The sequence below is a fragment of the Maylandia zebra genome, linkage group LG3 (assembly GCF_041146795.1).
Source record: "Maylandia zebra isolate NMK-2024a linkage group LG3, Mzebra_GT3a, whole genome shotgun sequence".
NCBI classification, from domain to species: domain Eukaryota; kingdom Metazoa; phylum Chordata; class Actinopteri; order Cichliformes; family Cichlidae; genus Maylandia; species Maylandia zebra.
In genome coordinates, this window is record NC_135169.1 from 47,336,498 (window position 1) to 47,364,229 (window position 27,732).

Sequence of the window (27,732 nt, forward strand, 5' to 3'; positions counted from 1 at the left end):
AACTTGTAGTTATAAGATAAGATAAGATAAGATAAGATAAGATAACCTTTATTAGTCCCACACGTGGGAAATTTGTTTTGTCACAGCAGGAAGTGGACAGTGCAAAAGTTATGACGCAAAAATTAGAATACAATAAGAATAAATACAGTACACAGCTGTACAGAATAGAATAAAATACTATATACAGTAGAATAAAATAGAATAAAAATATACAATAAGATAAAAATAGAATACGAATACTTTCTAATATTGCAGTTCACACACATCCTTTGCAAGTTATGCTATGTGTAGTATTACAGTGTAGATTCTCCGAATTATTTTTGCTTTCATCATTGTCATCATCTTAATAATTCTACTCTTGGCTGACTCAGTAATGCACCTTGTGAGATGTTTTTAATGTGTACGAGCAGAGCATTTCTATACTGTTATCATTTTCCATTTGGAAATTGAACAAACACCAACAGTTACAAGGGTATCTGACCTACAGGTGTAGACCTGCAGCGGTCATTTGTCGCACTGAAATGATGTCAGTCAGGTCTTTCTACTGTATTCACCTTGACCATGTTGCACACCCCTTGTAAAGATAAATGGACTATATTTACATTACACGTTTCCCCATTGGCAGTTTGCAAAGCACTTTGCAAAGGGCTCCATTTATTGACCTATTAACACACACACAGGTACACAACTAATGGTGGATCTGCTACACAAGGTACTGTTCTGTTGTCAGAAGCCATTTTTAGTTGATTGTCTCTGCACTACATAAACCTCGCTGCCATAAAGCACGCTGCAGGAACTCATTCCTACCACTCTCTGTAAAGTTGTATAATAACTCTTCATTCTGTGACAGATGAACACACCTGTCAGGCGTATGGTCCCAAACACATTTTTGTATTATACCTTCATGCAGCTTTTTCTCACGATTTAATTTGTACATTTTATTTATTAATGCAATTTGCACTTCTCCCTTACAAATGTCAGTCTTACTAACATCATTTTTCTTTTTCTTTGTTTTTTATCACTGTTGTAAATATATAAATTCTTGCACTATCTCATAGTATAAGGCCCTTACCAGGCACCTGTGGCCCTTTTTTTAAACTGTGCTGTTTATTGTAGACTGTACCCTTCATCGTGCTGCTGTAACACATCAATTTCCCTTGTGCAATCAATAAAGTATCTTTTTCAAACATCTATCTATCACTCATTTACTGGACCATATGCACCAAAAACATTTCAGTAGAGAAGACTGCACAATAATCATCTTCATGTAGCCTGTTTACACAGATTTTACAGTTCACTAAACATTGCTGGCTTTTATCATCAAAGTTAATTATTTTTTTTATCTATATTGTTACAAAAGGACAAAATATGCAGTGATACAAACAAGAAAAGAAGACAATACAACAGTGTTGCACATATTTGCATATTTTACATGTCATTAGAATTGTGTGGGAGTCACATGTGCATGAACGCATTGTGTGGTTATGCGGATGTGCATTATGAGACATTTTGTCAAGTTGTGCAACATTACCAAGCAAGCACAGCAATAGAGGGATTTTACAGCCCTGGGATATTGGATCATTTTTCAGTCTAAGAGGAGTGGATCGGGGGACAGCACCACAAATGTTTTTGTAACTTCCAATTAAAAAAAAAAAGGTACAATAAGAAAAATTTCTGTCAGGCGTGAGATCTTTGACCACCTGATGAAAAGAGCCTAAGATGTTAACTGTTTGATAATCTGCTGACAATAATGAAACCACATAAACAATTTTGTAGCATTTGTCTTTTCAGATCCTTCTCTTATAAAAGAATGATCTCTTATCTCTTGTAACTAAATGTAGCACCCAAAAGCTCTTTGTAAATCTGTTACACTTCTAGCATTCCAAGAAAAGGGTGCACAATGCATTTATCGGTACATTTAAAAAAAAAGAAAAGCAGTCAGTTCCAAAAACTTGCCAAAACAAGCCCCTTAAATAATTTTCAATTTTTTGTGGATAGCAATAAATAGTGTCCAACGTCTCAAAGTTTTTGAGGAGAAACGTTTGAGTTTGGGTCCAGTGGAGGTAGTTTGAGCAGGTGGCAAATCTGATTGCACTCAGGTCCATGCTGATATTTCAGGAACAAACTGAGCCCTCTGGCAGCAAAGTTAGAAGGACCCTTAGGGATCCTGGTGGAGTGAATCTGTGGGTCTGTGAGGTAGGTCAGTCCTTTGCCGTTGGCTGTCACCCATCCTGTGGAAAAATAAATGGATGACTACTAATCTTTGTCATGTGACAATATTGCGTTCAGTGAAAAGCAGCAGATGTCACACACCTTGTAAATCTACAACGACTTCCTGGCCACCAGAGAACAGGTAGGTGAAGTGTCCAAATGCGAGGCCATAATCTGTAGCATGGAACATCTTCTCCTTCTTTTCAGTGTTGTTGGTCAGTTTGACAAAGTCTCCAAGCATGTAGGGCTCCACGGTTACACAGCCCACAATCTCATCTCCATCCAGAATCTGATCACCGGAAAACAAGAGAGATATTTTGTAACATTTGAAGACTGTTTGGATTCTACTGGTAGCAACAATATTACTAAAATAAATCTTTGTATTTAAATGTTACTAATCTCAGTAATCCATTGGCTCTATGTGTCTTTTGGGTTTGTGATTGGCTCTCAGCACACACATTGCTGTACTGTTGTATTGTGTTTATAAAGATAAATGGCAGTACACAGTCTGGTTTACACTCAGTGAATAATGATAAAGGCTCTCTGTCTTTGGCCCAAATCAATAAATACTTTCCACACAGAATTGTAAAAATTTGCAGATCATAGCACCTCCTAGACTAATAACCTACAGAATAATTGCTTGACTATATCACAAAACAGATTTCTAGCTCTAAACTGAAAGTATTACATTTCAAGCTGCTGCAGTCTGTACCAAACTCTGGATATGGGCTTCTATTAAAGCTGTTTTTACAAAGTAAGCACTTTGAATGCAACATTTGTTATCTTGAATTCCTTTAAATAAGTGTTTCCAGCAGTCCCTCACCAACAGGGCTTCTGACGGAATAAAGAAGATCTGAGCCATAACTTCTTTGTCATAGAGACTTTTGTTGAATTCAGTCACATAGTACTGGGCTGTCATCTGTCGCTCCACATCTTTCAGAGGAAACTGGATCTGCTTTGGGTTCAAGTAATCTTTCCCCACATAACTAAGGACAAATACAGGAAAAAGATGAGACTTCAAGTCACCATATTTAGGTTGAACCAAGATTGCTACCATACTTGCTTAGCCGCTCCTCCTGGTGTAAAAACTGCACCCATATTGTTGTTCTCTGCGCGCCCTTCTCCCCCATTGAGTCACCAATGTAAACACAAGTTTCCATGGCTGTCCACAGTCCGGTGGCCTTGGAGAACTTTAAATGGAGAGCACCTAGATAGAGATCAACAGACAATTACAAGCTTTTTTGTTCTGTAAGACAAGGCTGGGGTTGATATATAAAAGCTACCCGCCTGCTGAACTCATTGGTGCTCATTTTCATGGAAAAAAAGATCATCTCAGCCCCTTAAATGGGGACATAGACCTATGGTCACGAGCTCTGGGTAGACACTGAACGAACAAGTGGCTGAAATAAGCTTTCTCTGTAGGGTGTCTGGTCTTTGCCTTAGAGATAGCACCTCAGCTGGCTCCTTTCGATGTGGTAGAGTAGCGGGTTTACTCAGAGCCTCTCCTAGATGACTGAGCTCGAAAGGAGCCAGCTGAGGTGCTTTGGACACCTGATAAGGAAGCCTCCTTGGCATCTCCTGGGTGAGCTCCGGAGGGAGGGGCAGCCCCAGGACACAATGGAGAGATGATATCTCTCAGCTGGTCTGGGAACGCCTTCATGTTTCCCCTAGATAAGGTAGAGGAGGTAGCTAGAGAGGGGGTCTGGGCTTCCCTGCTTAGGCTGCAGCCCCTGTAACCTGGTTCCAGATAAATGGAAGAAAATGGATGGATGTAGCCCATTGAATAAGAAACTAAAGCAAAGCCATCTGTGAAGGTGGTAATTGGTCTAATTCTTATATAGCCAGATCTGTATGATATATATATAGCATATAGATCTGGGTGTGAGCACAGAAGCCCTACTTATATGGTTTAAACCTCCTATTTATGAGAGTGCAGCTAATCAGAAGAAAGTGAGGGAGGCTTAAAGGAGTCAGAACTGCTATGTATGAAGTGAGGTGCAGCCCAGTGTAGAAAGAAAATAAGGATTGTCATAAATGTGAATCATGCAAAACTATAGAATCAGATTCCAAGTATAAATTTAAAAGGGGAGCTGGAAAAAAATGGTGCAAAATGAAATCAAAGCAATGGAAATATCACGAGTGCTGAACATAAATATCTGTGCCAAACTCTGCTGGAATCCATCCAGTCGCCGTTGAGACACCTCACTCAAAACAGCAAGTGTGAACATCATGGTGTCACTACAGGGAAAGTGACAGTAGAATATATCGTTTGGGGACGGGGAATGTGAGTGTTTAAAATTTCACAGTAATCCATCCAACGCGTGATCATACATAATATATTTTACATTTAAGATATTTTTATCTAGAGTGACAGAATGATGCTGACACCCTAGAGCCTAGAGTTCTGCAGCTCACAGAAAGTACTGATGGTGACAAAGGAAGAGCAGGAATGTAAACTTACTGTGGGCAGTTTTGTACTGCTCCAACTTGAATTTTTTCTCATCATTGTGCAACCTCTTCAGCAGACAATCATTGCAAATGCCAGCCAGAAGGGCTCGGTAATCCCATTGTGACAACAAGAAGGGTTTCATAGGGACAGCATCAGCTACAGTGCTTGGGTCTAGGCAGCTGTAGCACATGGAGTTCTTCTTCTGGGGCACATTCTGCACCTCAGTTTGTTGACAACAACTTTGGTTTACCTCCAGGACTCCAAATGAACTTTTTGTAGAGGTTTCAGTGACAGGTAACAGTTCTGTGACAGCCTGAGATTGACTATTTTGCATTGCTAAAGTGCTGTTTGTTGCAGGTTGTACTTCAGTTTCCGCATTTTGGTAAACTTTGGGGCTTTTGATCGGTTGTGGTTTTAATAAAGCACGTATTTTCTGGTTTTTGCTCATGTGATCAGAAGGGGAATCATCTGTTTCAAAATCGACCGTTTCACAAATGAAGAAGCTCCCATCTGAATCTGGTGAATCGCTGTTTTGGCAAGCTCCTGCTTTGGAAATACTACTTAGTTGTGGTTTCCTGTATGTGGGAGAATTCAGATCAGCTGAAAGTTTTTCCCATGATGACTGGGAACCGAAACTGTCCCCAAGGGAGCAAGAGGATGTTATAGATAGCTGGGATAAGGACTGCACTACTCCTTCAGCTATTGCCTCAGCAGCATCAGACATCACGTCCTCTTCAGAGGTCAGCGTTTCTATTTCAGCTTTTATCATCTGAAAGTTTTCTGAATCCCTGCTCATGCTGAAGGAGGAAGTGGCAGGTAGTGCAGAACTGACACCAGAGTTACAACCCTGTAAGTTTCGCTTCTTGTTTTCATGGGGAGACTGTGACTTGTCGTCTGACCTTTCTTCATCATCTTCTGTGGGTAGACAGCTCTGATTGGTCGCTCCCTCTCTATGTCCAATAGCACTGCTTCCTGTATAGCTTCTGCTGGGCTGAGAAGAGCCTGAACTTGTTATGGACACTTCCTGCCACGAGGAGCCCAGGATATCTGTGCTTTCAGGCTTTTGAGGCATATGCACGCTGGATGAATGTGAGCCTCCCTGAGCCTCTGTGTTGAGTGTGCCAGGGGTTGTCCAAAGCGCTGTTATACACAGCCTTCCTCTGTCCATCTCTATCTCATCTTTAGCATCCCTACAGTGTGTGTTAGTGGTCTCACACAGTGACTCGTGATACTTTTGGAACCGCCTCATTATCTTAGCAAAACCTGCATGATTAAAATTTACAGAGGTGTCTTTGACATTTCTGTAGCTGTCAGGGACAAAAGACCCCTTGTCTGAATTAAGGAAAGGCTCCACTCGGAGAAGCAGCTTGACTTGGGTGACCAGGTGCATGATCTCAGTGCACAGGCTGTCTTTGTCTTGGGTACCAGCATGGCAGTAACTGTAAAAACTAGATAAAGCATTTTGACAAGCTTGAACTGCCTGTGCTACAACCTCCAAAGGAGTTCCAAGCCACTTGTGAGTGACAGTGAGGGAATAGGCAGCTTTTAGAAAGGTATGAAGCTCCTGCTTGCTGGTTACCAGATCACCCTCTGCTCTGGTGAGAAGGCCAATTGTAAATGCTTCTTGTGCCTGCTGGAGAAATGACTGTCTTTGAGAATCTGGACACTCCACAGAGAAACTGTATGATAGCAAGCAGGTACCTTGGGTTGTCTAAAGAAAAACACAAACAGAGGAACAATTACATAACCACAGGAAAGATCTCGTTTACGATCCTACATTCTGTGCAAGTCTTTAGCCACCCCTCATTTCTTTACTCACTCATTTTCAGTGCCGTTCGTGTACCTGACAGTATTCAAGCATTAAGAAGAACCTAATGCAATGCATGTACTAGTACTGTGTCTACACATAACAGACAAATTATCATAGAACCAATTTTGTATCTTTAGGCATTTTGTTATTAGCGGTCTGTCACAAAAACACATAATTTGTTCCCATTATTTTGGTTAATTCTGCGAAAAAGGTCAAAGATAACACAGCTCGACAGGCATATATTATTATTTTACTTAGCATATCTTGCCATGGTGTGCGATTTGTGATTAAAAAAACTGAGAATTGGAGAAGAGAAAAAGTGTCAGGACTAAAAAACTATCTACAGTGGATGAACTTTTTCTGAAAGTCTTATCTTTAAGAAATACGAAAAAATCCAGCAAAAGGTTGACATAGGAGCTGAGGGATGCATCTAGCCCACTAGTGGATCCAGCTACTGTTTGCTCATCAAGAATGGAAAGGGAATAGGAATGGAAATAACACACAAACTACACTGAAAATCAGTGGCGACCAGAGTGACAAATCCAAATGTGAAATTTTTGGTTCAAATTGTCATCAATTTGTACAGAGTAGGCCAGGAGAGAGGTACAACAGCGAGGGTCTATAGCCATCTGTAGGCTCTGTCACTGGGGCTGCATTTAAGCCAGTGGTGTTGGTGAGCTTGTCAAAATAATGGAACCCAAACCTCAACATTACTGAAACACTGTAAGGTCAGTGGAATAAAAGCCATCCAGCATCCAAGTAAGAGCTTTGAAATGTCCTTTTAGAATGCTGAAGAGCTGTTCCCGAAAATTCCTTAAACAAATCAGAAGAAAGCTGCGTGCAGGCTGTGTTGAAGAATAAATGTGGAATTGTACTGTTTCGCCCTCTGTACTATATTGCCATGTATGTTTACATGTGTTTAAATAATTCACTGCAGGTTTTCCTATTTTCATAGTAAAATATAAAGAAATGAGGGGTGGCTTCAGAGTTTTGCGCAGTGCTATACATCCAAAAAAAAGTTGGGTCACTGTATGTAAATATAAGCAAACTCAAAATGCAACAGTTGACAAATCATTTAAACCCTCTATTTACCTGAAAATATCATATCAAGACAGAACGAAATGATGATATTCAAAAAAGGTCATTTTGGGAGAAAAAGTGAAAACCAGTATTGAATGATTGTGATCTTTGAACTATTAGACATTAGCAGAAACCACTGTCTGGGTTAAGGAACTATGCATGAAAACCAGGATCCAGAATATCCCCTACCTCTGGGACTGAGGCAAAGGGGAAAACTTTCCTGTGGTCTGACTGACTAATCAAAATTTATATTTCTGACTGAATCACTGACTTTGCATCCTTTGGGTTAAAAGGAGAGGAACCATCCAGCCTGCGATCTGGACACTATTCAAAGCAATGACATTGCTATGCACATGTGAAACTTGCATCTCTGTGAAGGCCTTATTTATGCTGAACTAAGGCTGTCAGACACCAGATTTTTACTCTGTTATTATCAGTGCTAAAAGCCACAATTACAGATTAAGAAGCATTAGTCAAATTCATCTCTAACTCGTGTTTTTTTGGGGGGCAAATGAATCACAATCAAAAAACAAGCGTTGGAAAGTGGAGAATCTCTAAGTAACTATACAAAACCACATAAAAATATTTAGTTTTTTAAATATCATGGTTATCATCAGTAAAAGAATACTGAAACATCCCTTATATGGATCAATATAATTTTGGGTTTTGGAGAAACACATTGCTTTTCAGGAAGGCCTCGCTTATTTCAGAATGAAAAGGCCAAACCACATTCTTTCAGGTATGTCAGCGGCACAGTGCAGCACTGTGGTTGCTTAACTGGCATGCTAAGAGTCCTAAGCTGTCACTAATAGAATCACCTGACACGTTATCAAACATAAAATATGGCAAAGGTGACTCCGTCTTGCTCAAGTAAAGTAAAATGCTTTATCAAGCAACAAAATTATTTGCCCTCCACGTCAGTTCCCAAACACAGATAGTGTTGAAAGACAAGCTGATTAACCACAGTAGTTAACATTGCTCAGTTCTCATGTGGTACTGAATTCAAAATCGCAAAAACTATCACAGGCTAAATACAGGCTTTAAAAATTGTTAAGAAGTTAATTAACATTTTAAAAATCCCTTTTTTTGATGGAGCATTGCATTCAAGGGGATAGAGAAAACAGTAGTTGAAGACCACAACACAACCAAAATTATTGCAAACATGTGCCATGGTTTGCAATGAATTTCAACCTTAGTACATAAGTACAGAAATTCATGCAGCAACTACTTAACATTAAGAGTCCAACCAGAACCTAATGGAAATTCCTCCTCAAATAGTGACGCAGGGTGGCAGATTAACTGCAAAATGACAAAGGTGCTCTGCAACCTTACCTTTACATAGGAATATCACCAGGATAAAACCAAATACAAGCAGCTGAGTTGAGCCCAGTGTTGCAAAGAAACGTGTCAAGGACAAGTTGCACTTATCACAGCAGACTGACTCATACTGATTGCAACATTTTGGCTGTTTGTGTTTATAAGTTAGACAGCAGTTATTTGCAGACCTTTAACAGTGTGTCTGAAAGTGATTGCAGGCAGTCTGAGTCTGTTCGCAACTGTTTGGAGACAGGTTGCCTCCCACCAGGCAACTTGTGCAATTGTTTTGTGATCAGACAGTTAACGCAGTCACTTAGGGTCATCTCTGGAGGTAAAAAAATCATAAGGTGTTTGCTGTTAGACTACTCTGGTGTAACTGAGCCGCAACAAGACTATCTACAAATCTGACATACATTCTTTTTGCATAGGTATTTATAACAATAATAATAATTGTCATTATTATTTATCTATTATTTAATCAGTCAGCAGTACCAATTTCATGCCTGAGTGGGGTTCTAATTAACAGACTCAAAAAATAAGTCTGCAGGAAGGAAGATTTCAATATTATCAACAAAACAGCAAACACATTCAATGGAGGATTGCCTGATAACTACTTGCTTAAACATAAAACTTTTGCTGGACTATGAGGATTCTCTATCACTGCAGGAAATAAAACTTAGTTCAAATTAGTTATGCTGGGGAAGTTTCAGTTATCTGCGTCAGTAATCTATGCTGATAAACTAGAACTCTAAAGGTCAATTGCAGGCAAGTAGACAGAGATTATTCAGTAGAAGTAACTTACCACGTTAGTCAAAACATACAGTGAAGTATACTGAGTGTATACCACTGCCATCTTAGCAGCCTGGGCTGCTGAGAGAAGACGATGATTTCCATCCCCAAGTAACGTCTGAAAAAATGGACAGAATAAATAATGCAGCAAATTTTTTTTTAGAAAAAACAACTAATGAATGGAGATTGTGAGGCGGGCTTACAAAATCAATATCTGGATTAGTCCTAAAGGCATGGAAGTCCTCATTATTCATAGATACCAATATACTGGCCAGTATACAAAGGGAAGTTCCAATACCCTATAAAATAAACAGAGTTGCAGGTCAGAGGTTTATCACAGTGTGTAAACTGGGCCGACTAACATCTAAACCAGGATAGTCAAACATTAAACATAAGGCCTGGGGACCAGAATCAGTGTGTCAAAGACTTCAATCTGGTCCACTGAATGGCTTTGGAAAATGTGAAGGAGGACAAAAGTTTTATATTTTAAATGTATTTGCATAGATTTTACAGCTTCATCATGGCCATTCATACAACACCAAAGTAAAACAAATATCTGATAAACACTTAAATGACACAATCATTATCTGCTATAGAAATGCAGTATTTTTACAGTGTGTTCAGAGTAAAAATAAAAACAAAGCACATTCTGTAAATTAACAAAGATTTTCCATTTTTTTAATTACAGGAAAGTTTGAGCTAACAGAATCTTTTCTGTAATTTTACACTTTTATTTCTTACAATTAAAGCACACAGCAGCATTTCTTCATCATGTAGAAGTTACCTTTCTTTTGCTTATATTCAAATATCCCAGAGATAAAATGTGTACTTAAACTTCTTTAAGCTGACACAAAGCAGAGTGTCCCACAATGTCAAATGAGTTTGACATCCCTGATTTAAACCTCAACCAACTATGCCAACTATGGCAACCAAATGATAGTATTGTCTGTGGTACCTTTTTGTCAGGTTGAGGAAGCGAGTAGTACCCAACCAAGGAAGCCCATATTAGCTCTGCAGCCTCTAACCACAGGCCTAAAACACAACACAAAGACAATAAAAAATAATCACAAAATAATGACAATTATCTTTCACTTCACAAAAGTGATCTTACCCAGCTTTTGCAAAATCGTGCCACGCACTTGAACACTCACAGCCTGCACGAGCACCCGGTCACTTTCAGAGTGGTATATCCAATGACCTGCACATAAAAGATAAAGGCACATTATTTGTTTACTTTGTGGACTCAGTTTAATCCTCAATAAATGTCCGTGAAAAGGAACAGACAGGAAACTACCTGTCGTCCCGCTGTTGTTAATCAGGCTGCTCAGGATGTACTCTGCCTTCTGCAGTTTTCCTGTGGGGCAGATAATGATTATGTTTGCATTTACCCAGGTCTGCACAAGCCTTACTTAAAATAACCCTTTAATGAAATGTGGCAAAAATAACTAAGGAGTGAGAGCCGTTCATGTGCAATTTCCAGGTTATGAGTTTACGTCAATCACTATAATTTCTCCAAACAATAATTAGCACTAACATGTATCAAACGGGAGTTTATATAGTCGTTTCCAGCTCCAAATTGCTATTATTTCACTCTCCAAGAACGGCTTTGATTTATAGTTTAAAAAAATTATGTTTTTCTTATTTTGCTTTAGTCCATCCACTGTCTGAAAAAAAAGCTGCTTTAGCTCTTTCACCCCTCCCTACATGCCAAACTGATCTGTTGCCCCCTGCAGACAAAAGATTTGAACAGCTGATGGGTGGAGCTTCTGTGCTCGCAGCGTAGCTGAAATTACCATATTAGATAAATCCCGTGTCACTGATATCACACAGAGATGAGAAGACAAAAAATACTTTAAAAGCATCGATCCCAATCTTTCACTGCACTGTACCCGAGTTAAAATAGACCCTGGCCTGCCGTATGACCAGCTGGGGGGCTATGGGGGTCTCGGGGTAGCGTCTGTGGAGAAGCTTGGCAATCTTCAGCAGACGGCTTGAATCATCAGTCCAGTAGAGGTAACGGTCCACTAAGAAGACAACTGCCAGTGCACAGTGTGCCTCCTCAGCTCTGATGCAGGCCTTCAGGAGATCCTGGCAGACACAAACACGACGTTTGGGATTGTGCTTATGTTTTTATTTACAATGACACCACAGGGTGCCAAGCTGAATAGGCTATTGTTTAATTATTACCAGTAGTTGAGACAAGTGTTTGCTGATGAGGTCATTGAGGTTGGTTTTGTCAGCGGCGCTGACAGACTGCTTATACTGCCACTTCTCCGGTGCAAAAGGCCATTTCATGTCCATGGCTTCCTGCAGGAGGGAGGCCAGTTCGGCACACAGCGAGTCTACAGGAAATAAAAATCCAGATGAGCAAACAGTATTGGGCTTAAGATACACTGATGCTTTCAAAATGTATTCACAAAAGAATATCTTTACCTAAAGTGACTACATTCAAGCTACACGGGGATTACTAGTACATAAACTGACCTCTTTATTTGAAACTTTGACCATGGTTAATATTAGCATCCACCATTAGAAAAAGTATATACAAAAAAAAGCATGAAAGATTCACATCAACGCAACGCAACACAAGGAAAAGCTGGATGGATTGCTGTTTAGAAATGTACTGCTGTTTGAACCAATAACAGGAAGTTCCCAAAAGGAAGACTTAATTTACTTAGACTTAGTTTAAGCTGCCTTGGACAGTTTTAGGTCTAAGATTCTAAAATAAGCAGCAAAACATCATTTATATGAAAAATCTAAGTGAAATGGAGCATGTTTTGTCCCTTGTTTAGCAGTGACATGTAACAGTACGTGTGTGTTGACCCTATAAGATGCGAGACACCAGCCCGCATTAGTTAAAGGCACATGCTTAACATCACAAAGTGTCAAATTCATGCCATGGAAGCTACAGAGCTGTACAGAGCTTATGCAAGCATAATTCCACCTCACCTTTGATCCTGACCCAAATCTCTGAGTATCTCACATGCTCAAAAAACACTAAACAGCACCATCTTGTGTCTGACCTCTGCAGCTGCAGTAATTCAGCCGCTCTTGTGTGGTGGGCCCTGCCTCAGAAACCCCGGTGGACTGCCGACCTGCTGCTTCTGCTGCCCCGAGGCACTCGTCCAGTAAATCTCCCACCTCTCGACTGTCCATTGTGGCAAACAGACGCAGTTAGCTGTTTTCGGAAAGGAAAAAAAATCCTTCTCTCTTGGCCTCCTCACCCCTGTTCCTGTAAGAGAGTGATCCAAGAGAGGGAAATTCCATGAAATGACAATACTGTTGAAATATTGTTGAGAAAGAGCGGCTCCACATCCGGCCCGTTTGTAATATTTTAAAACATTAACATTACGATAAAAATGTAAAAAAACAAACACACAAATAAGTCAACAAAACGCGTGATGAAATTGAACTTGTATACTTTTAAAAGGGGACTAAATATATAGTGTTAACGGCCTAATTTGTCAGGACTTTTCAAAAACTCCTCATCTAGTTCATTTTAAAGAATTTGCTTATAACACATAATAATGAATGCATACGGACCTAAGTTTAGTTCAGTAAGAATATTCTGAAATTCTTCAATAATATGTCGGATTTCAAACTATATAAAAAACATACACTATTCACCGAACTGCAATTTCATATGTTGTGTTGGCGCATGCTCAATCATCTGGACGTAAGGTTTTCAGTGTGAAAAACGTTTGGTCACTAATCTAAGCAACTTCTTCAGCCTCTTATATATATATAGATATATATCTATATATGTGTATATATGTATATATATGTATATGATATACTTGTACGTATGTTATTTCAATACACCATACAGTGCATTTCTGCTTTTTGAAAAACCCCAACCACAGAAAGTATTTCTGCACTATTCAGTGTAACTTAGCCTGCAGCTAATTAGCATACATTCGTAATTAGACACCTCGGTTAAGTGTGGCTAACCTCGAAGTATTTATCTCTTTTCTTTTCATGTAAAATGTATGAAAAGTTCTTTTTTTAAACGCACCTATGGTTAGTTCTTGCTCCCTGCGTCTTCCTGGTGGGGCGGAATCATGAAATGCTGCTTTCAAAGTTTTCGGAAACATCAAACTTGTACCCCGGAGCGTACGATATTTGTTGCATTATTTAAACCTTGGTCTGTAAAACCCGAACATGAAGAAAATAGGTTAGACTTAACATCAAAATACGTGGTATGATTTATTTAACTGATTATTTTTCTATTTATAAGAAGAAAATAAAAAATTATTTATATTATTATTTATACCTGTCGTCCCGCTTATTTATAAAATACTGTCTAACAGATTTTTTTTTAAATATTACTAAAAAATCTTATCAAATAAACAATTTTTGGTGGCTGTGCTTAAATTACTTCAGCAAAATACTGTATTTTTAGTATTTAATGTTTTCTCTGTTGTTTATATTTATTCCTGCGAGACCTGAATGCAACGCGTGACGTAATGAAGGGACACAACTGTGATCTACAGCAACAGGTAGCTGGGCTGTAGGAATGTGACTGAAATAAATAATTAAATGAATACATTTATGTATAAAATAATAAATATCCTGAAGGATCTTTGGGAGGACTTTTGAACTTTCAACGGATAAACCAAAATTCAAAAAAACAACTACATCATATATCATATATATATATATATACATCATATATATATCTGCTAAACAGCACTCACTCACCAAAACATTTACATTTTCATGAGTTTTTTTCAGGTAACACACGTCCACATTTAATAAATATGTGATCCCGGCTGATAGGACGCCTCGATCTCTCAGAAAAGCGATCAGACGATGAAAAGCCCCGTGGACAGGTTGTGGCGGTATTGCAGTCATACTACCAATAGGCGGGACTGTGGCTCTGCAGTGTGTTTGTGAGCTGCACAGCTGGAACACTAGAAGACTGGCACGCGTTCCAGCTGCGAGCAGATAACTGAGCTCGGCTGCCTCCGCTGCACCAACACGCATCACATCCACAACGTGCTTCCGAGTGCGCCACTCGAGAACTTGGAGACAGCCGCATGGCCCGTTCACAGCAGCAGCATTAATCCCCCGAGGTCGGACCCCAGTTGTTTATCATCTGATGACTTCTTGCGGGCTCCCATCTTTGCCGACTCTAACACTCGGTCGCCGAACAGACTTTGTGAGTTCGACAGTGTTACGGTGATGTAACGCTTCCCATATCAGAGCTCACTCCACAACTGTTGTCACTCCAGCCTCTCCTCTCAGAGCATGGGACGCTTCAAACTCTAAAGGTAAGAAATCTCCTATTTACTTGTTAGTACAACACTGGTGCCACTTTTTTTCCTTTTTAATCTGCAAGGTGGAGCTCAACTACGGCACCTATTTCTTGAAGAAATCTGCTGAAACGTTACACGTCCTTTTCTGGTTCTGTTAAAAGCCTTTCACAACCTAGATAGGCTGACTAATGCGTGAGTGCAAGTGTTACTTCTTTTGCAACAGTGAAATTGCGCATGGGCATGCCTGATTGCACCATCAACAACTGCATTGTCTGTCTGATAATTTCACGTCGATTCATTGTGGAAAAAAAGGAGGTGAACTTAGTGCTGCTGGGCTCAGACTTGCAGCTGCAGATACATCTACCTGTTGAACAGTGTTCAGACAGTGATGGTGCTATTCACAGGGCCCAGTGTGTGACTGACTGTGTGCTTGTGTGTTTGTGTATATCTAGCTTGCAAACAACAAGCGTCGGCGGCTGTGTGTAAGAATGAATGAAGAAATGCATTATCTTTGTGGCTATTAATAAACTCACTATAACCACAATATAAAGCTGAGATGCTTAGAGCTGCAGCTACACTGGCGGTGGTTGGGGCGGGGGTAGAGGGATGCCTATTTCTAAAATCTAAAATCTTTGTCCTGCTTCAGCTGGCATGAGAATGATGGTTAACAGAGGTCTGCTGGCACGCACAGTTACAGCTCAAGATGCCAAAGCTCCAGCTGAGTTCTTCTCTTTAAACCTTATGCATCTTTCAGAGCTGACAGCACAGTGAGGTGTGCTTTATATTGCACATGCACTGAGTCTCAGGATTACTGGCTGCTCTACTACTAAACCAACGGATGTAATGATACCTGCATTGAAAGGAATTTACCTCGACTGTAACGCAACACTGTAGGCCACATCCCAGCTGATTGTGATTCAGCAGGCCCGAGTGGTGAGTCAAACGAGTGACAGGTCAGGTGTAGCTTTCTCAGCCTTCAGTCAACCTCTTCATTGCTTGTTTTCTTGTGCAGACTGCAGCTGTCTTAAATGTAATGATTCAAGGTGATTTCGTGCCAATGCGTGCAGAGCAGCAGGGATTAGGAGGCATCTCGGAGTGTGTGGACGCTTACTCACACTGCAGCGTCTTCGCCAAGTTCACCCCAGCTTTATCCACCCCGAGCCGTGGTGTCAGAGCCGTGGGATTTCACTTGTAAGCTGGAATCCCTACTGATGTTTTTTTGCTGCATGCGAGAGGCTAAAACAGAGAAGTCACTTCAGTGTTTTCAGTGTGTAGCTCATTTGGCTGGAGCTACACGTTGCTGATGTAGCTCCCGCTGCTATTTTGAATATTGGACAAGCCTGCTTTTGTGCACTTGCTCATCCAGATTAGCAGCTGCTCATCTGGAGAATGCAAATGAGGCAGACATTCAGCATCAACCATCATGCGTGTGGCTCCCACTTACACACTTCTGTCAGCGACCAACAAATCAATAATAAAAAAAAAAATAGTCCAAAGTCCATTTTGTCACATGCTGGCTCATTTGATCATCAGTCACCTCAAAGTCACCCATGGCCTCTGTGATCTCATGTACACAAACACTGAAGTGGTGCTTGACTTGAAAGGTAGAGCGCTTTAAAAAGACGGGATTTCAAGGATTAAAGTGCCTCCAAAAAACCGAGTGTAGAAAAAACTGAGTGGAAGAGATTAAAGTAGGAAATCTCTGCATCTCTGTTCTTTCGCGTTCTCCTCTGCTGCTGCAGTGCAATTACTTCTGGCCTGTGGAGCAGACACCCTTGATATTTAGCATCACTTCCAGCTGCCTCCTTCCACCTCAACCTGCAGTGGTGGTGCACTTATCAGGAAAGCCAGCTATAATTGGTTGTATTGTAAAAAGCTTTGCTGCTTTATGCCAAAGGACCGACAGCAACAAATTAGGGAGGAAGGGATGGTGAGTTGAGGAAGGCAAGAACTAAAACAGAACGGGGGGGTGGAGGAAAATCAAGCTGAGAGAAAATAATTACAGAGAGCAGACAATGAGCAGCAGCTCAGACATGTGCACTGGATATTTGCCATCACCGGGATGGATGGTCCTGTGCTCTCTGTCTGTCCTCTACCTTCTCAAGTTTGCTTTTTATTAGCTAATCCAATTTAATCCTCCTTGATTACCACCACGGAGGCCGCCTGAATGTTGAAGTCTTTTTTTGAGCTGTTTGTTTGGTGATGCTTTTAACTGATTTAAACACCTGAAAGGAGAATTTAAAGGCACGCGGCGTAGGCAGAGCTGGAATCAGACTTGGTACGACTCCTACTAACTTGGCAGAAGAACAGCAATCCCAAAATTGTGACAACTAAGGATCTAATTGTGAATAGATGTGAACAGGGTTACTTCTAATTATGTATCAGCCTTCACAAACTGTTTTGCAAATGGTCTGCAAATAATTAAGCGGTCATCTGGGATATTTGGATTCCTCTGCTCCCTACTCAACTCTTCAGCTTGCAGCAAAGGCCACGTACTCTGTAAAAAGGTATGGCGGGAACACAGGAAAGAGAGGCGGCAGCAGAGGAGAGGGAGACATTCTGTAGGAGGGGAAGGTAGCGGGGGTGGGAAAGTGTCAGACCTGAAGAGCTATAAATCAAGCTGAGGCTTTGAATTCAATCAGATAGGGTGAAAGGCATTTGTGGGCAAATCCAAAGCTGATTACTAGAGAAATTAGCAGGTGGTTACAATATCACCATTATTTAAAGTTTGGGCTGAGTGGGGTCGCTCTGCACTGAACAGGTGTTAGGCGTGCCTCAGTTTCAGAAAGGGAATCGAAAGTGCCTGTTATCCCACATCTGCTACCAAGTAGTCTCTACCTTTGTTTTCCCACTCATTCTGTTTACAGTCTGTAATCTGTCAAGCTTTTTATCCGAATGTGCATAATATTTGGTGTGTTATGACTACAGGAAATTGAGGGCTTTGTGGTGTGCTCATGGATGTGTGCTGTTTTAGGGAGGAATACATAAACAGGAACTAGCCAGGGCTGTTAAAAAGCCTGCGGGGGTAAAAAGGAGGGTGGTTGTTTGAATGTGAAACTCCCAGCATTCACAACTAGTTCAAAATGACTGTTGTATAAAACCACTGTGCAGCTCAGTGAGCACATCTCTGACAGGCAGGAGGAAATGAAGCAGATAAACATTGCGAACAGAACAAATTGGCCTCCAGAACTGCAGTTTGTGCCTCATTCTGCAAACCGCAGGCCTTTCTTCGAAGATCGGAGTTTGTGAGAATTAAAACATGCAGCATCACTTGGTATGTGGCCCTAACCAGAAGCAGTTTTTACAGCAGCTGCACAGCTGTGCCTCCTTGTTTCTGAGTCAAGGGTGGAAAACAGCACCTTTGGGCAATATAAGTAGCTGAGATTTATATTGCGAAGGTGAAGCGGCTTAAAAAATACTTTTCAGTTTTCTTTTGTTCGGATGATTTCTTGCTTGAGTATAGCACGTTACTGCTGACTGTTGGTCAACGTTTACATTCAAGGCTTTGTGTTAGACAGGATTTATGAAGGAAAGCTTCTTAGGTTTTGGACAACTGCTCTTTTTGCAACAAGACTTCCGGCTCTCTAAAAGTCTATGCAAAACGAACCTTGTCCAGTGACCACCAAACTTTGTCCCAATAGACTCAGTCACTACTTCCAGGTCAAAGTTCATAATTTCATATTGCAAATGAAGGTTACTATTAGAGCGAGAAAGCATGGTCATCCAGGATGTGCTTATTGGCTAATGACTATCACTTATCAGTAGTGAAAAGATAGTGACAGTAAACACACCCAGGTTGAGGCTTTTATGCACTAACCAGAGGGTGTTATCATTGTGACTACACCCATGTTTTACATCTTTTAATCTAGGGTTTAACTTTAACCTCATGTAAAAAATACAGAAAGCCTTAACCACAAACGTATTTTTCTGCTCTAGAAGGTAAATATAGTATGTAACAGCTTGCAGCTGCATAGCCTTGAGTAAAGATGGACAGTATTGCCTGGCAAACGGGGGATTACATGATTGTGTGTTGCACAAAGGGAAAACACAATCACACAACTAACTGGCTTTAGAGGTTCTTGTCTGTTAAGATAGCTCTTTGTTTTATTTTATTCTTTATGCTAAGCTAAGTAGTTTCTTGGCGCCGCTTCACATAAAGTTTTTCTTACATAAAAGTCTGACAAAAGTGCAAATGTGCCAGTTTCGCTCTGTTTAGAAGACTCACAACTCTGATCAGGAAAAAAAGGCTAGCCCGGCTGCATTCAAGGTCATAAAATCTGCTAAGTTAAACCCTTGTAAGCTAACTATAGGTAGCAATATCCTCATATTAACTGTGGAGACATGCAAGTAGAGTAAATTCCTTTTGGCAAATATATGAATGAATGTATTTCCCCTTTAATTTAAAATTTGGCCATTGGAGATGGAACACTTTGCAACAACAGGAAGTGATATCCCTGACTTCAGCAGAACACTAGAACACGAACCCTGACCGAGGCATGCTTTGAAGTTAATAGACAGCTGGCAGGAATCAAACCCAAATGCAGAATTCCATAAAATGATGTATCACATTGGGCCTTTCACACAATACGCCATGTGGCCTCATCTTTTACTCATCACGCAGTGAGGTTTGAAAAGGAAGTTTTGTGTGTCAGAGGGATAAATGACAGAGTGAGGAAAAACTCTAGCATATAGAGGAAATATGTGTGAAAAAAATTATTCATAACACTTACTCAAGCCGCTCTGTACAAGTGTGTTTGTAATAAGGTAGCAAAAAAAGAGAAAAGTGTGGACAAACAGAAGAAGTTGCCACATCTCACATACACATAGCAGCACACCCTTCCGGTATTTGTTGTGAAGCAAACTTTCACATCTGGTAAAGGACCCATATTTGAGCAGGAAGCTTGAACACAAAGCAGTGAAAACAATCTGACACAATGATGCATTGTCGCATTTGGGGGGGTGGTGGCAGGAGGCATACATTATAACACATGAAATCAGCCACGATGTCCTCTCTGTCTCCTGCGTTACGTTTTTCATTTGAAGTCAGAAATGGGAGATATAAGATATTAATTTGAGCCAGATGTGGAGCAGGATGCGTGACTTTATTTGTTAAAGGACACAACACAACATCCCACGTGGGTAGCTGCTGTCTCCCAGCAGGAGGACATTTACATATTTTTCTCCTTTTCCCCTCTCTGTTATTTCAAGATTACAAAGAAGTGCTGCTTTTCTCAATCTTTTGAGAAGCATTAGCATGAGTGCTTCCATGTGCCTATAGAAATTTCCCAGTTGCACTTTAATTTCATATATCTCATTGTGTCTTCTGTCAGTACTAACCCTCTATACTTAATCTCTTTCCTCCTTCGGCCAACAGTATCTTTTTGTGTTTTACTGAGCTGAAGCACACTCTTCCTGCCTCCCAGTCTCTCTCTTTATCACCCATTCAAACATTCCTCCTCTCCTCCCTCTGCTTCAACCCCTTCCCTCCCTAAGGAGCAACTGTAGCTGCTAATCTCAGTTTGCAGCCGGTGCCCCCCCACTGATGTGGCATTCTGCGTGTCCAGGGAAAGGGAAATGTTTCCCTTCCTGCTCTCAGTACCCTACAGTCTCTAAATAGAAGCCTGCCACCAGCTACTCTGAAGAACTATATCTGTCCCATCATGCAACACCCTTACTACAACTGGGGGATGTAGGGGAATAAACAAGGGTGGTGTGTATGAAGAACTGGTTTTTGTACGCGTATTACAGTCTGTCAAAGACAGGAAGATATGATTTAATATCATATACTTTTTTTTTAAAAGCTAATATCATTAGAAAAGGTTGTCTGCCTGTGCCTGCTGTTATGTTACATTTTCCATGGCCAAATTTGTTAGTGGAAATCTAAACGTAATGCTATTACAGTTTCTAGCTGTAACATATGATGAAAGGAAAACTGTCTTAGCATCATTACCCACCAGTAAGTGGTTCACAAAAATGGAAAATGGAACAGCAAAAGTAAAAAGGAGGCAGATAGGAGGAAAAGCCCGCGCGGGTGAAAATAATCAAAGGTTTTATAGGAAATCTGGCCTCTTTTTTTTCTTCTTTAAAACACGGTAGCTATTTAAGTCATTCATAAAGTATGTGACTAGACTATAAAACTATGTTTTAGTGTTGTTTTTGCATTTCTTCCACACAATAGTAAGAAACATTTACTATTGTAAACAATTATTACACGGTAGCCTCAAATTCAGAGCTCTTATATATTTGCTAAAGTTTTAGTAGAAGAATACTTAACTTATTTATTTCATACACTGAGGTTCATACAAGACTGACAGCTATAAGCAGCATCAGCATGACAATGTGCTCCATTAATTAATAATGTGTCTGCCATGTTGTTCAGTATGTCACATGCTTATATCTGAAGATTCACACCAAACACAACATAGAGCCGAGGTCATCTTTGTGTGTCTGCTTAAAGAAAGTTGTGACAAAAGTTGTAAGCACACAAAATATGAGGCCCAAAATGTACAATTTGGTAGTAATCCATCCAAACGTACTTGAAAAACGGGACTCTGTCCAATCAGTCTTGCTATGGCATTGACAATTTGAATAAAGAATCAAATTCTGTTAAAATTGTGTCTCTTTTCTTATAACTGTTATCCACAAAAAACGTGTTTTTCCCAAACGCCAATGAGAGAGGATAGAACTAAATCAATGATTGTGAATTAGCATGTAGCATTTATCAGCGTGGAATTGAGTCCATTATGGGAGTGTCGATAAGACGATGGACATGATTATTGCCTGTTTGTTAATGCCTTATCATCAGTTAGTACTTTAAGACGGGAAAGTCAATAAAGATTTAAGCTCTTGGTTTTCTTCTAATGTCTATAGCTGGAAAAAGTGTGCGTTTAGCATAAGCTCCTTTTATTAAGAGTTCTGCTGCTTTAAGTCAGCTCATAAACTCTGCATTTGAGCAGCAGAACAGAAGCCGTCATATTTGGAATATCAGTTTTCACAGACATCCTATAAAACCACTATTTGTTATTATTAGTTATGTTAACCTCATTATTTTAACTACATGTATATTTCAGGTGCTTTTAAATGTGTCCAACAGGAGTCATCAATTCTTAAACAGTAGCAACAATAATATGTCAGCGTGAATTCACTGTTATGGGTCAAACTTCAAAAGCATTGGTGTAAAGTTGAGAATGAGCTGAAAAGCAGCTCGCCTGTTATTCTGTGACCGTGATATTGAAAACGAGAGAGGCAGTAGTCTGAAGGGGGTCTGACTGCGTCTAGCCGGAGGATGTGACCTTTTTCACTGCCCAGTAAAGCAGCAGCACACAGCAGATTCTGCATGGCCAGGATTGACCAGGCACCCGTCAACTTCCCTTTATCCCCGCTGAGCCCCATCCACCCCTTAATCTGCCTGATCGATGGCCCCGGGTCCTCGTCACCAGGCAACCAAGGATGACACTAAAGCTCTCGCAGTGTGTGCTTCTTTACAATCAATTCGCCGCTTTGCAGATATCGGGACTGTATTAGAAAGACGCTGTTGGAAAAACACTTAAAGAATGTCTAGAAAAGAAGGGAGGAGGGACCCTGTTTAAGACAGATCAGTCTTAATTCATATAAAAACTTAGAGAAAATTGTTCTCTGGGTAATGGCAAAGCGTTCCTGTCAGCAGGATGATGAATGGTGTATTTGGAAGATACCATCATCATCAAGATGGGCACAGTGTGTTCAGCAGCGCCAGACTAGACTCTGCTAAAGCGTTGGTGACACTTTAAAACACCTCTGCTTCTCCCTTTCTTGTTTTGTTTAGCCCCTGAGAGATGGGCCCCACACAGAAGGAGAAAGTGGTTTTAGGTCCTCATTCAGTTTTGAGGATGGACACTTTTGTAATAAACACTGAAAATGCAGAAGTGAAACAGAAGTGCACATTTTTTCACAGGCAAGGCCATCTCAGCTCAAACCTAGATGATCCTCAGGCTTATCTACTGCAGTGAGGAAACAATTGACTTCAAGGCAATTTTCATTCTCATTATATTCATGACATGCGAGCAGACGTAACTGCCAGTGCACAGAGCCAATACTGATGGAGTGTAGGCTCCTTTTTCTGAGCTAGGCATCACAGGTCTTGGTGTTTGTTTGCTGAGGTTTTAATACTCACATGCAACACTGCTTTACTTCCTGTGGTGACTTTAGCAACCCACCTTGAAACTTTCATATCTATTTACAGCAACACAAAAGCCTTTTTAGTTGTTCGCCATTTATCTTCCCGTAATCTGACCATATCATTTCAGCAGTTTAATCTTGCCTACTGATCAGCGCTGTGGCTGATCGCCCTAACAATGTGATGATTTAAATTGCGGTTGAGGATTATACTTCTATCTCTTTCTCTACGTTTGCTTCCCCCACCATCCCTGCAGAACGTGGCTGAGACAGCTTGTGAAGCCTGTAATTGAGTGTGTCCACCCACCGCGTTGCGGCAGAGACAGTGCAGTGAAAGGCTTCATTGTGTCAGGCACAATGGATACGTACACATACACATCACACCCTTCTCACACTCACAGAGCCACCACATTAAAATAAAGTTACAGCAGTGCACAGTGTGTTGTTGGGGACTTTGTTACCTAACTTTGTTACTTGAGCTTAACCTTAGTGTCACTTTTACACTTATAGTGTCATGAAAAAATGTTCACACCTACATGTTACAGACCACAAACAAATTTTTCTATTAGACAAAGTCAACCAGAGTAAATATCAAATATTTTTTAAATAATAATTTCATTCAGTCAGGAAAAAAAAGCTATTCAAATCTATCGGGCCCTATGTGATAAAAAATATCTATCATGAAATTAGTTTGACTAGCCTCACCCAGGCCTGATTACAGCCACACCCTTTTTAATTTTTTTATTTAGAAATAATTTCAATTGAATTGAGTCGAGTCTGACACAGTAAAATAGGCTAAGAGATATCAGATCATGGAGAAACCTTGGAGCGCTGATGAACCATCCCAAAATTACTTCAGAACCCAGAACAACTAAAAGAAAGTGTTCATGATTCAGTAATAAGAAAGAGACTGGGAAGAACCATCTGACATAAAAATAACACAGCATTTCATAAAAAGAAGATCCCACCAACAGTCAGACACCGTAGAAGTGTGATCGTCCACTGCTGCTTCATGACCTGGAAGGTGGTTCCTTCAATTACCTTGCTGTAATTGAAGGAACCATGAATTTTGCGACCAGAAAATCCTGCAGGAGACTGTCATCAGTTTGCGCCTGGAGGTTCAGGCCCACTTGGATTATGCAGCTGGACAATGATCCGAAACACATCTGCAAGTCCAGCTCCTAAAGCCTCAAAGAATTCCCAAAAAACCAAACAGATTTCAGAGCGACCTGGTCAAAATCTGACTGTCAAAGAATGACCTTAAACAAGCTGTTGATGCTTGAAAACTCTCCAATGAGGGTGAATGAAAGCAATTCTGCAAAGAAAGGTGGGGCAAAATTCCTCCACAGTGATGTGAAGGACTCCTCGCCAGTTATCGCAAAAGCTTGATTGGAGTTCTTGATGCCAAGGGTGGTGCAACCAGGCTCAGGTGGCAACTGCTTTTTCACACAGGGCCAGGTAGGTTTGGAGCCTTTTGTTTGCCTGCATTTTAGATTAACTTGGGTTATCTTTATTTAATACTACAATTATCTTTCATGAGCTGAAACATTTCAGTGTGACAAATATGAAATAAAGTAAGAAATCAGGAGGGAAGGCAAATCCTTTTTTCACTGCACTGGGCCGTCAATGTTTTGATCTGGGGCTATATAAAAATGAATCAAAATTACTAGTTTCTTTAATGAATGGATGGATGGATGGATACATTTGACCAATTAATCATGTCATAACTTGGAAGATGGTATATTTTACTGATCGAGACACAAGTAAAGAATTTGGGATTACTCCAAAATAGTTATTTTGTTCTTCTACTGAAGGTATTTTGTGCTCAGGTGTGTGTATATGTTGTTAAAAAGTAACTGGTCATTAAGTTGTTGTTGCCATGGTTACTTGGAGCCAGACCTTACCAAATCAAGAAAAGCACAGATGCAAATTTTTAGCTTGTTTCCTATGAATATGTGATAGAATGAAACGCATGTCAAAATATTTGCTATTGTGTCGTAAATATTCATCAAACTTTTTTATAGCCTGCTGCAGACAGCATTACAGCATGTCAGGAAAAGATAAATAGTGGTTTCCTGCTGATTGGGCTTGTGGCTTAGTATCTGTCTGATAGAAAAGCCACACACATCGGTGAAAACTGTTTATTATGCTTGGCTCCAAAGTGCAGTTATAAAGCATAGAATTGGTGTGTAAATGTAAAAACTGATTTTAGTTTGACGAAACAATCAGCCAGGATTATAGATCTGATTCTTTACTGATACAAAACTAGCATTGCCGCAGTCTGAAAACAATTTATTATCGAAGCAGTAATTTGTTCAGCTGGTTAAGATGTAACGCAAATATTTATGTAAACTTCTGGGCAAAACAATTTTAAAAGGGTCATATTTTGTAATCAATCGTGTAAAAATTGGGTGTCTGTAGTTTAGGAAGTAGAGCTGGTCATCTACTAACGGTGTAAATAGTCATTTGATTACTCGCTGCAGCGGACACAAGCTACACACATGGGTCCAAATACCTATTGTTTCTGCATTTTGCCACCAGTGTATCAAAATATAAAACATTTTCTATGAGGCTGTAGTCAAAGATAATGTTGGTCAGCAGAAATCTACTATTGTGAATTTGCAGTATAGATAGAAGTAATCACAGCAATTGTCTGGCCAATGAGAAGCAAATGACCAACCACTGGAGCAGTTGCAGCAGTGGGTCATATCTTGGCATTCTAGATGCTAATGGCCCTAATAGAAGTCTGTGTTCTTGTTGTGGGTGAGAATCTACACAAGTAGCCTTCATGCTCTTCAGCTGACAGTATTTTGTGCTCAGGTGTGCGTATGTCTCATGAGGACCTCAAACGGACTATAATCCCTGGCTTCTTGGTATTGCCTTCTTTTTTTTTGTTTATTCCTTTATCGATCCCACAAATTTGACAAATTTGGAACACAGTGCTTGCTGTTAGACAATAATGATAGTCACATGAGCCTTCATATAAATAGCTAAGACTAGTACTGCATTCCAGAAACCTTTGTTAGGAAGTGATGTCCTTCTCGAGTTAGTGGGTTCCAGACAAAGGCAGGAAAAGCAGGATTTGTTTTGGTTCTTAGCAAAGTAGATCCATGCAGGTATCACTATGAATACAGCATAATATTTAAAAAACACAATCATGGATAGAACCTGATCAGTTTTCTGTGTACGACTTATTTAGGGAGTCAGAAATAAACAGGATTGGCAGTACGGATTAAAAGTTTGCAGTTTTACTTCTGTTTAAATTCAGTGCCGCCAGCTTGGATCGCTAATTAGGATATGTTGATATTCTAATTATTCATATTCAGTAATGCACTATAGGTGTAGTTAAGACTAGGTTTATGTTTGATTGGTCCTGATATCAAGATCCGGCCTTTGCTGTGAGGACCAGGCTTGGTAAAGACTGATTGGTGCAACTGTTCCCTGTAAACTAAAGCCCTAATTCACCAACTCATTTCCCCACACACAACACTAACAGACTGCAAAAACTTTAAACTGTTAACCCCGAAAACTGGGTCACTTAAAAGGTGCTTCTATAAGTAGAATGAGTTCATTGCAGATTTTGCACATTGACACCATGAATGTGTTTTGGCCATACTTAACCATCATATCAGATGACACTGACAGGCACATGTCCCAGTTAACTTACTGCAATGAATATGCCACTCTGCAGTGCTGAACAGGATATAGAAGAACTAACCACACAGCTATTTTAAGTGTGCTGCAGTAGCCAGAGTAAGTTTTGCTTCCCCTGTGTTTACTTAATAATTACTCCCCTCTCTTTTCATCTCCTTTTGTGTTCAGTGAGAGCCAACAGATTCAAACCACAGAGAGGTAAACGAGGGGGAAAACTGAGAGGACAGCTACGATGGAGTCCATATTATCGGAACAGTCTGCCACTGTGGACGAGCTGGTGGAAGCCTGCATCAAAGCCTTTGGTTGGTTATTTAAGTATTATTTCTTTTATATGAATTATTCATCTGCTTGTAAAGGGAGGCAGTAGAATAAAAAACACAAGCACAAATTGAACATGCTGAGGTATCTTCTTAATGACAGGTGACTCCCTGTTTTTCCTCATAGATGAGAAGGGCACTTTGAAGGATGCATCCTTGGTCCGCATGTTCCTCATGATGCACCCTTGGTATATCCCTTCAGCTGACCTGGCCAAGAAGCTCGTGCTGAAGTATCCTTCACCTCTGAGTGTTCTTACATCAGTGACAAATGTTATGTGTTTTTTTGCTTAGTGTTTTTCTAAGAATGCTGCCTATGAATATGTCTTTTTTCACACATAATGCACAGAGCAATGGAAATAGTGCCAGACTTTGTTCCCCTTCTAAATCTGTGAAATCTAAATGAGATTTTTGAAGAAGTTGTTGTAGTGTTGCGAGGAGCAGCTCGGTTGCACCTTGACCTCAGCATCAGATCTCAAGAGGATGGCTGCACCGATGAGCGCCGAACAAAAATATGCCACCTCGTCAAGTAACAAACCATCTTTTCTGACTTCTGCTCGTCTCGTTGCCTTTTTCTAAGAGATCTTTGATCTTTCCAAGTGTCATTTCCATTTATCCTTTTATCCTTTCTAGTTTTTTCTATGGTCTTCTTCATGTGCTCCAATTAGGTGCTTTGTTTCATCAAATACCAAAACT

General features: G+C 40.2%; 2 protein-coding genes across 5 annotated transcripts in view; one reads left to right on the plus strand and one right to left on the minus strand.

The window, feature by feature from the left end:
• Positions 1–105: 105 nt before the first annotated feature.
• On the minus strand, positions 106–14,542 carry alpk1 (alpha-kinase 1). Of its 2 annotated transcripts, none has more exons than XM_014410473.3 (14): positions 14,358–14,542; positions 12,680–12,888; positions 11,844–11,998; positions 11,546–11,744; positions 10,951–11,010; positions 10,768–10,854; positions 10,612–10,688; positions 9,860–9,955; positions 9,670–9,774; positions 4,673–6,371; positions 3,271–3,418; positions 3,035–3,197; positions 2,314–2,500; positions 106–2,231 (listed from the first exon to the last, which is right to left on the minus strand). In XM_014410473.3, exons 2-14 carry the CDS (start codon positions 12,810–12,812, stop codon positions 2,020–2,022), a joined length of 3,321 nt encoding a protein of 1,106 aa, XP_014265959.3. In that variant the 5' UTR covers positions 12,813–12,888; positions 14,358–14,542; the 3' UTR covers positions 106–2,019. The 2 variants fall into 2 exon arrangements, with proteins under 2 accessions (XP_014265959.3, XP_076738074.1); XM_076881959.1 differs by lacking the exon at positions 14,358–14,542 and adding an exon at positions 13,672–13,707.
• Positions 14,543–14,587: 45 nt separating this feature from the next.
• The window catches only part of LOC101465816 (RAS guanyl-releasing protein 2), a 37,093-nt gene continuing 23,948 nt past the window's right edge, over positions 14,588–27,732 (plus strand). Inside the window, exons 1-4 of one of the 3 annotated variants that reach the window (XM_076881961.1) lie at positions 14,588–14,929; positions 26,891–27,024; positions 27,167–27,269; positions 27,509–27,565. In XM_076881961.1, coding sequence (XP_076738076.1) covers positions 26,955–27,024; positions 27,167–27,269; positions 27,509–27,565 — 230 coding nt within the window. In that variant the 5' untranslated portion in view covers positions 14,588–14,929; positions 26,891–26,954. The remainder of the gene's footprint in view (positions 14,930–26,890; positions 27,025–27,166; positions 27,270–27,508; positions 27,566–27,732) is intronic. The other 2 variants (XM_076881960.1, XM_004567092.5) reach the window with 2 other exon arrangements.

What these genes read in the sequence shown, in the direction of transcription:
- alpk1 (XM_014410473.3), bottom strand. Translation starts at nt 12,812, where the DNA reads ATGGACAGTCGAGAGGTGGGAGATTTACTGGACGAGTGCCTCGGGGCA. An exon ending in CAGGGTCTATTTTAACTCGG is followed by an intron (nt 11,011 to 11,545) that starts GTACAGTGCAGT and finishes TCTGCCCCACAG; the next exon opens with GAAAACTGCAGAAGGCAGAG. An exon ending in CACGATTTTGCAAAAGCTGG is followed by an intron (nt 10,689 to 10,767) that starts GTAAGATCACTT and finishes GTTGTGTTTTAG; the next exon opens with GCCTGTGGTTAGAGGCTGCA.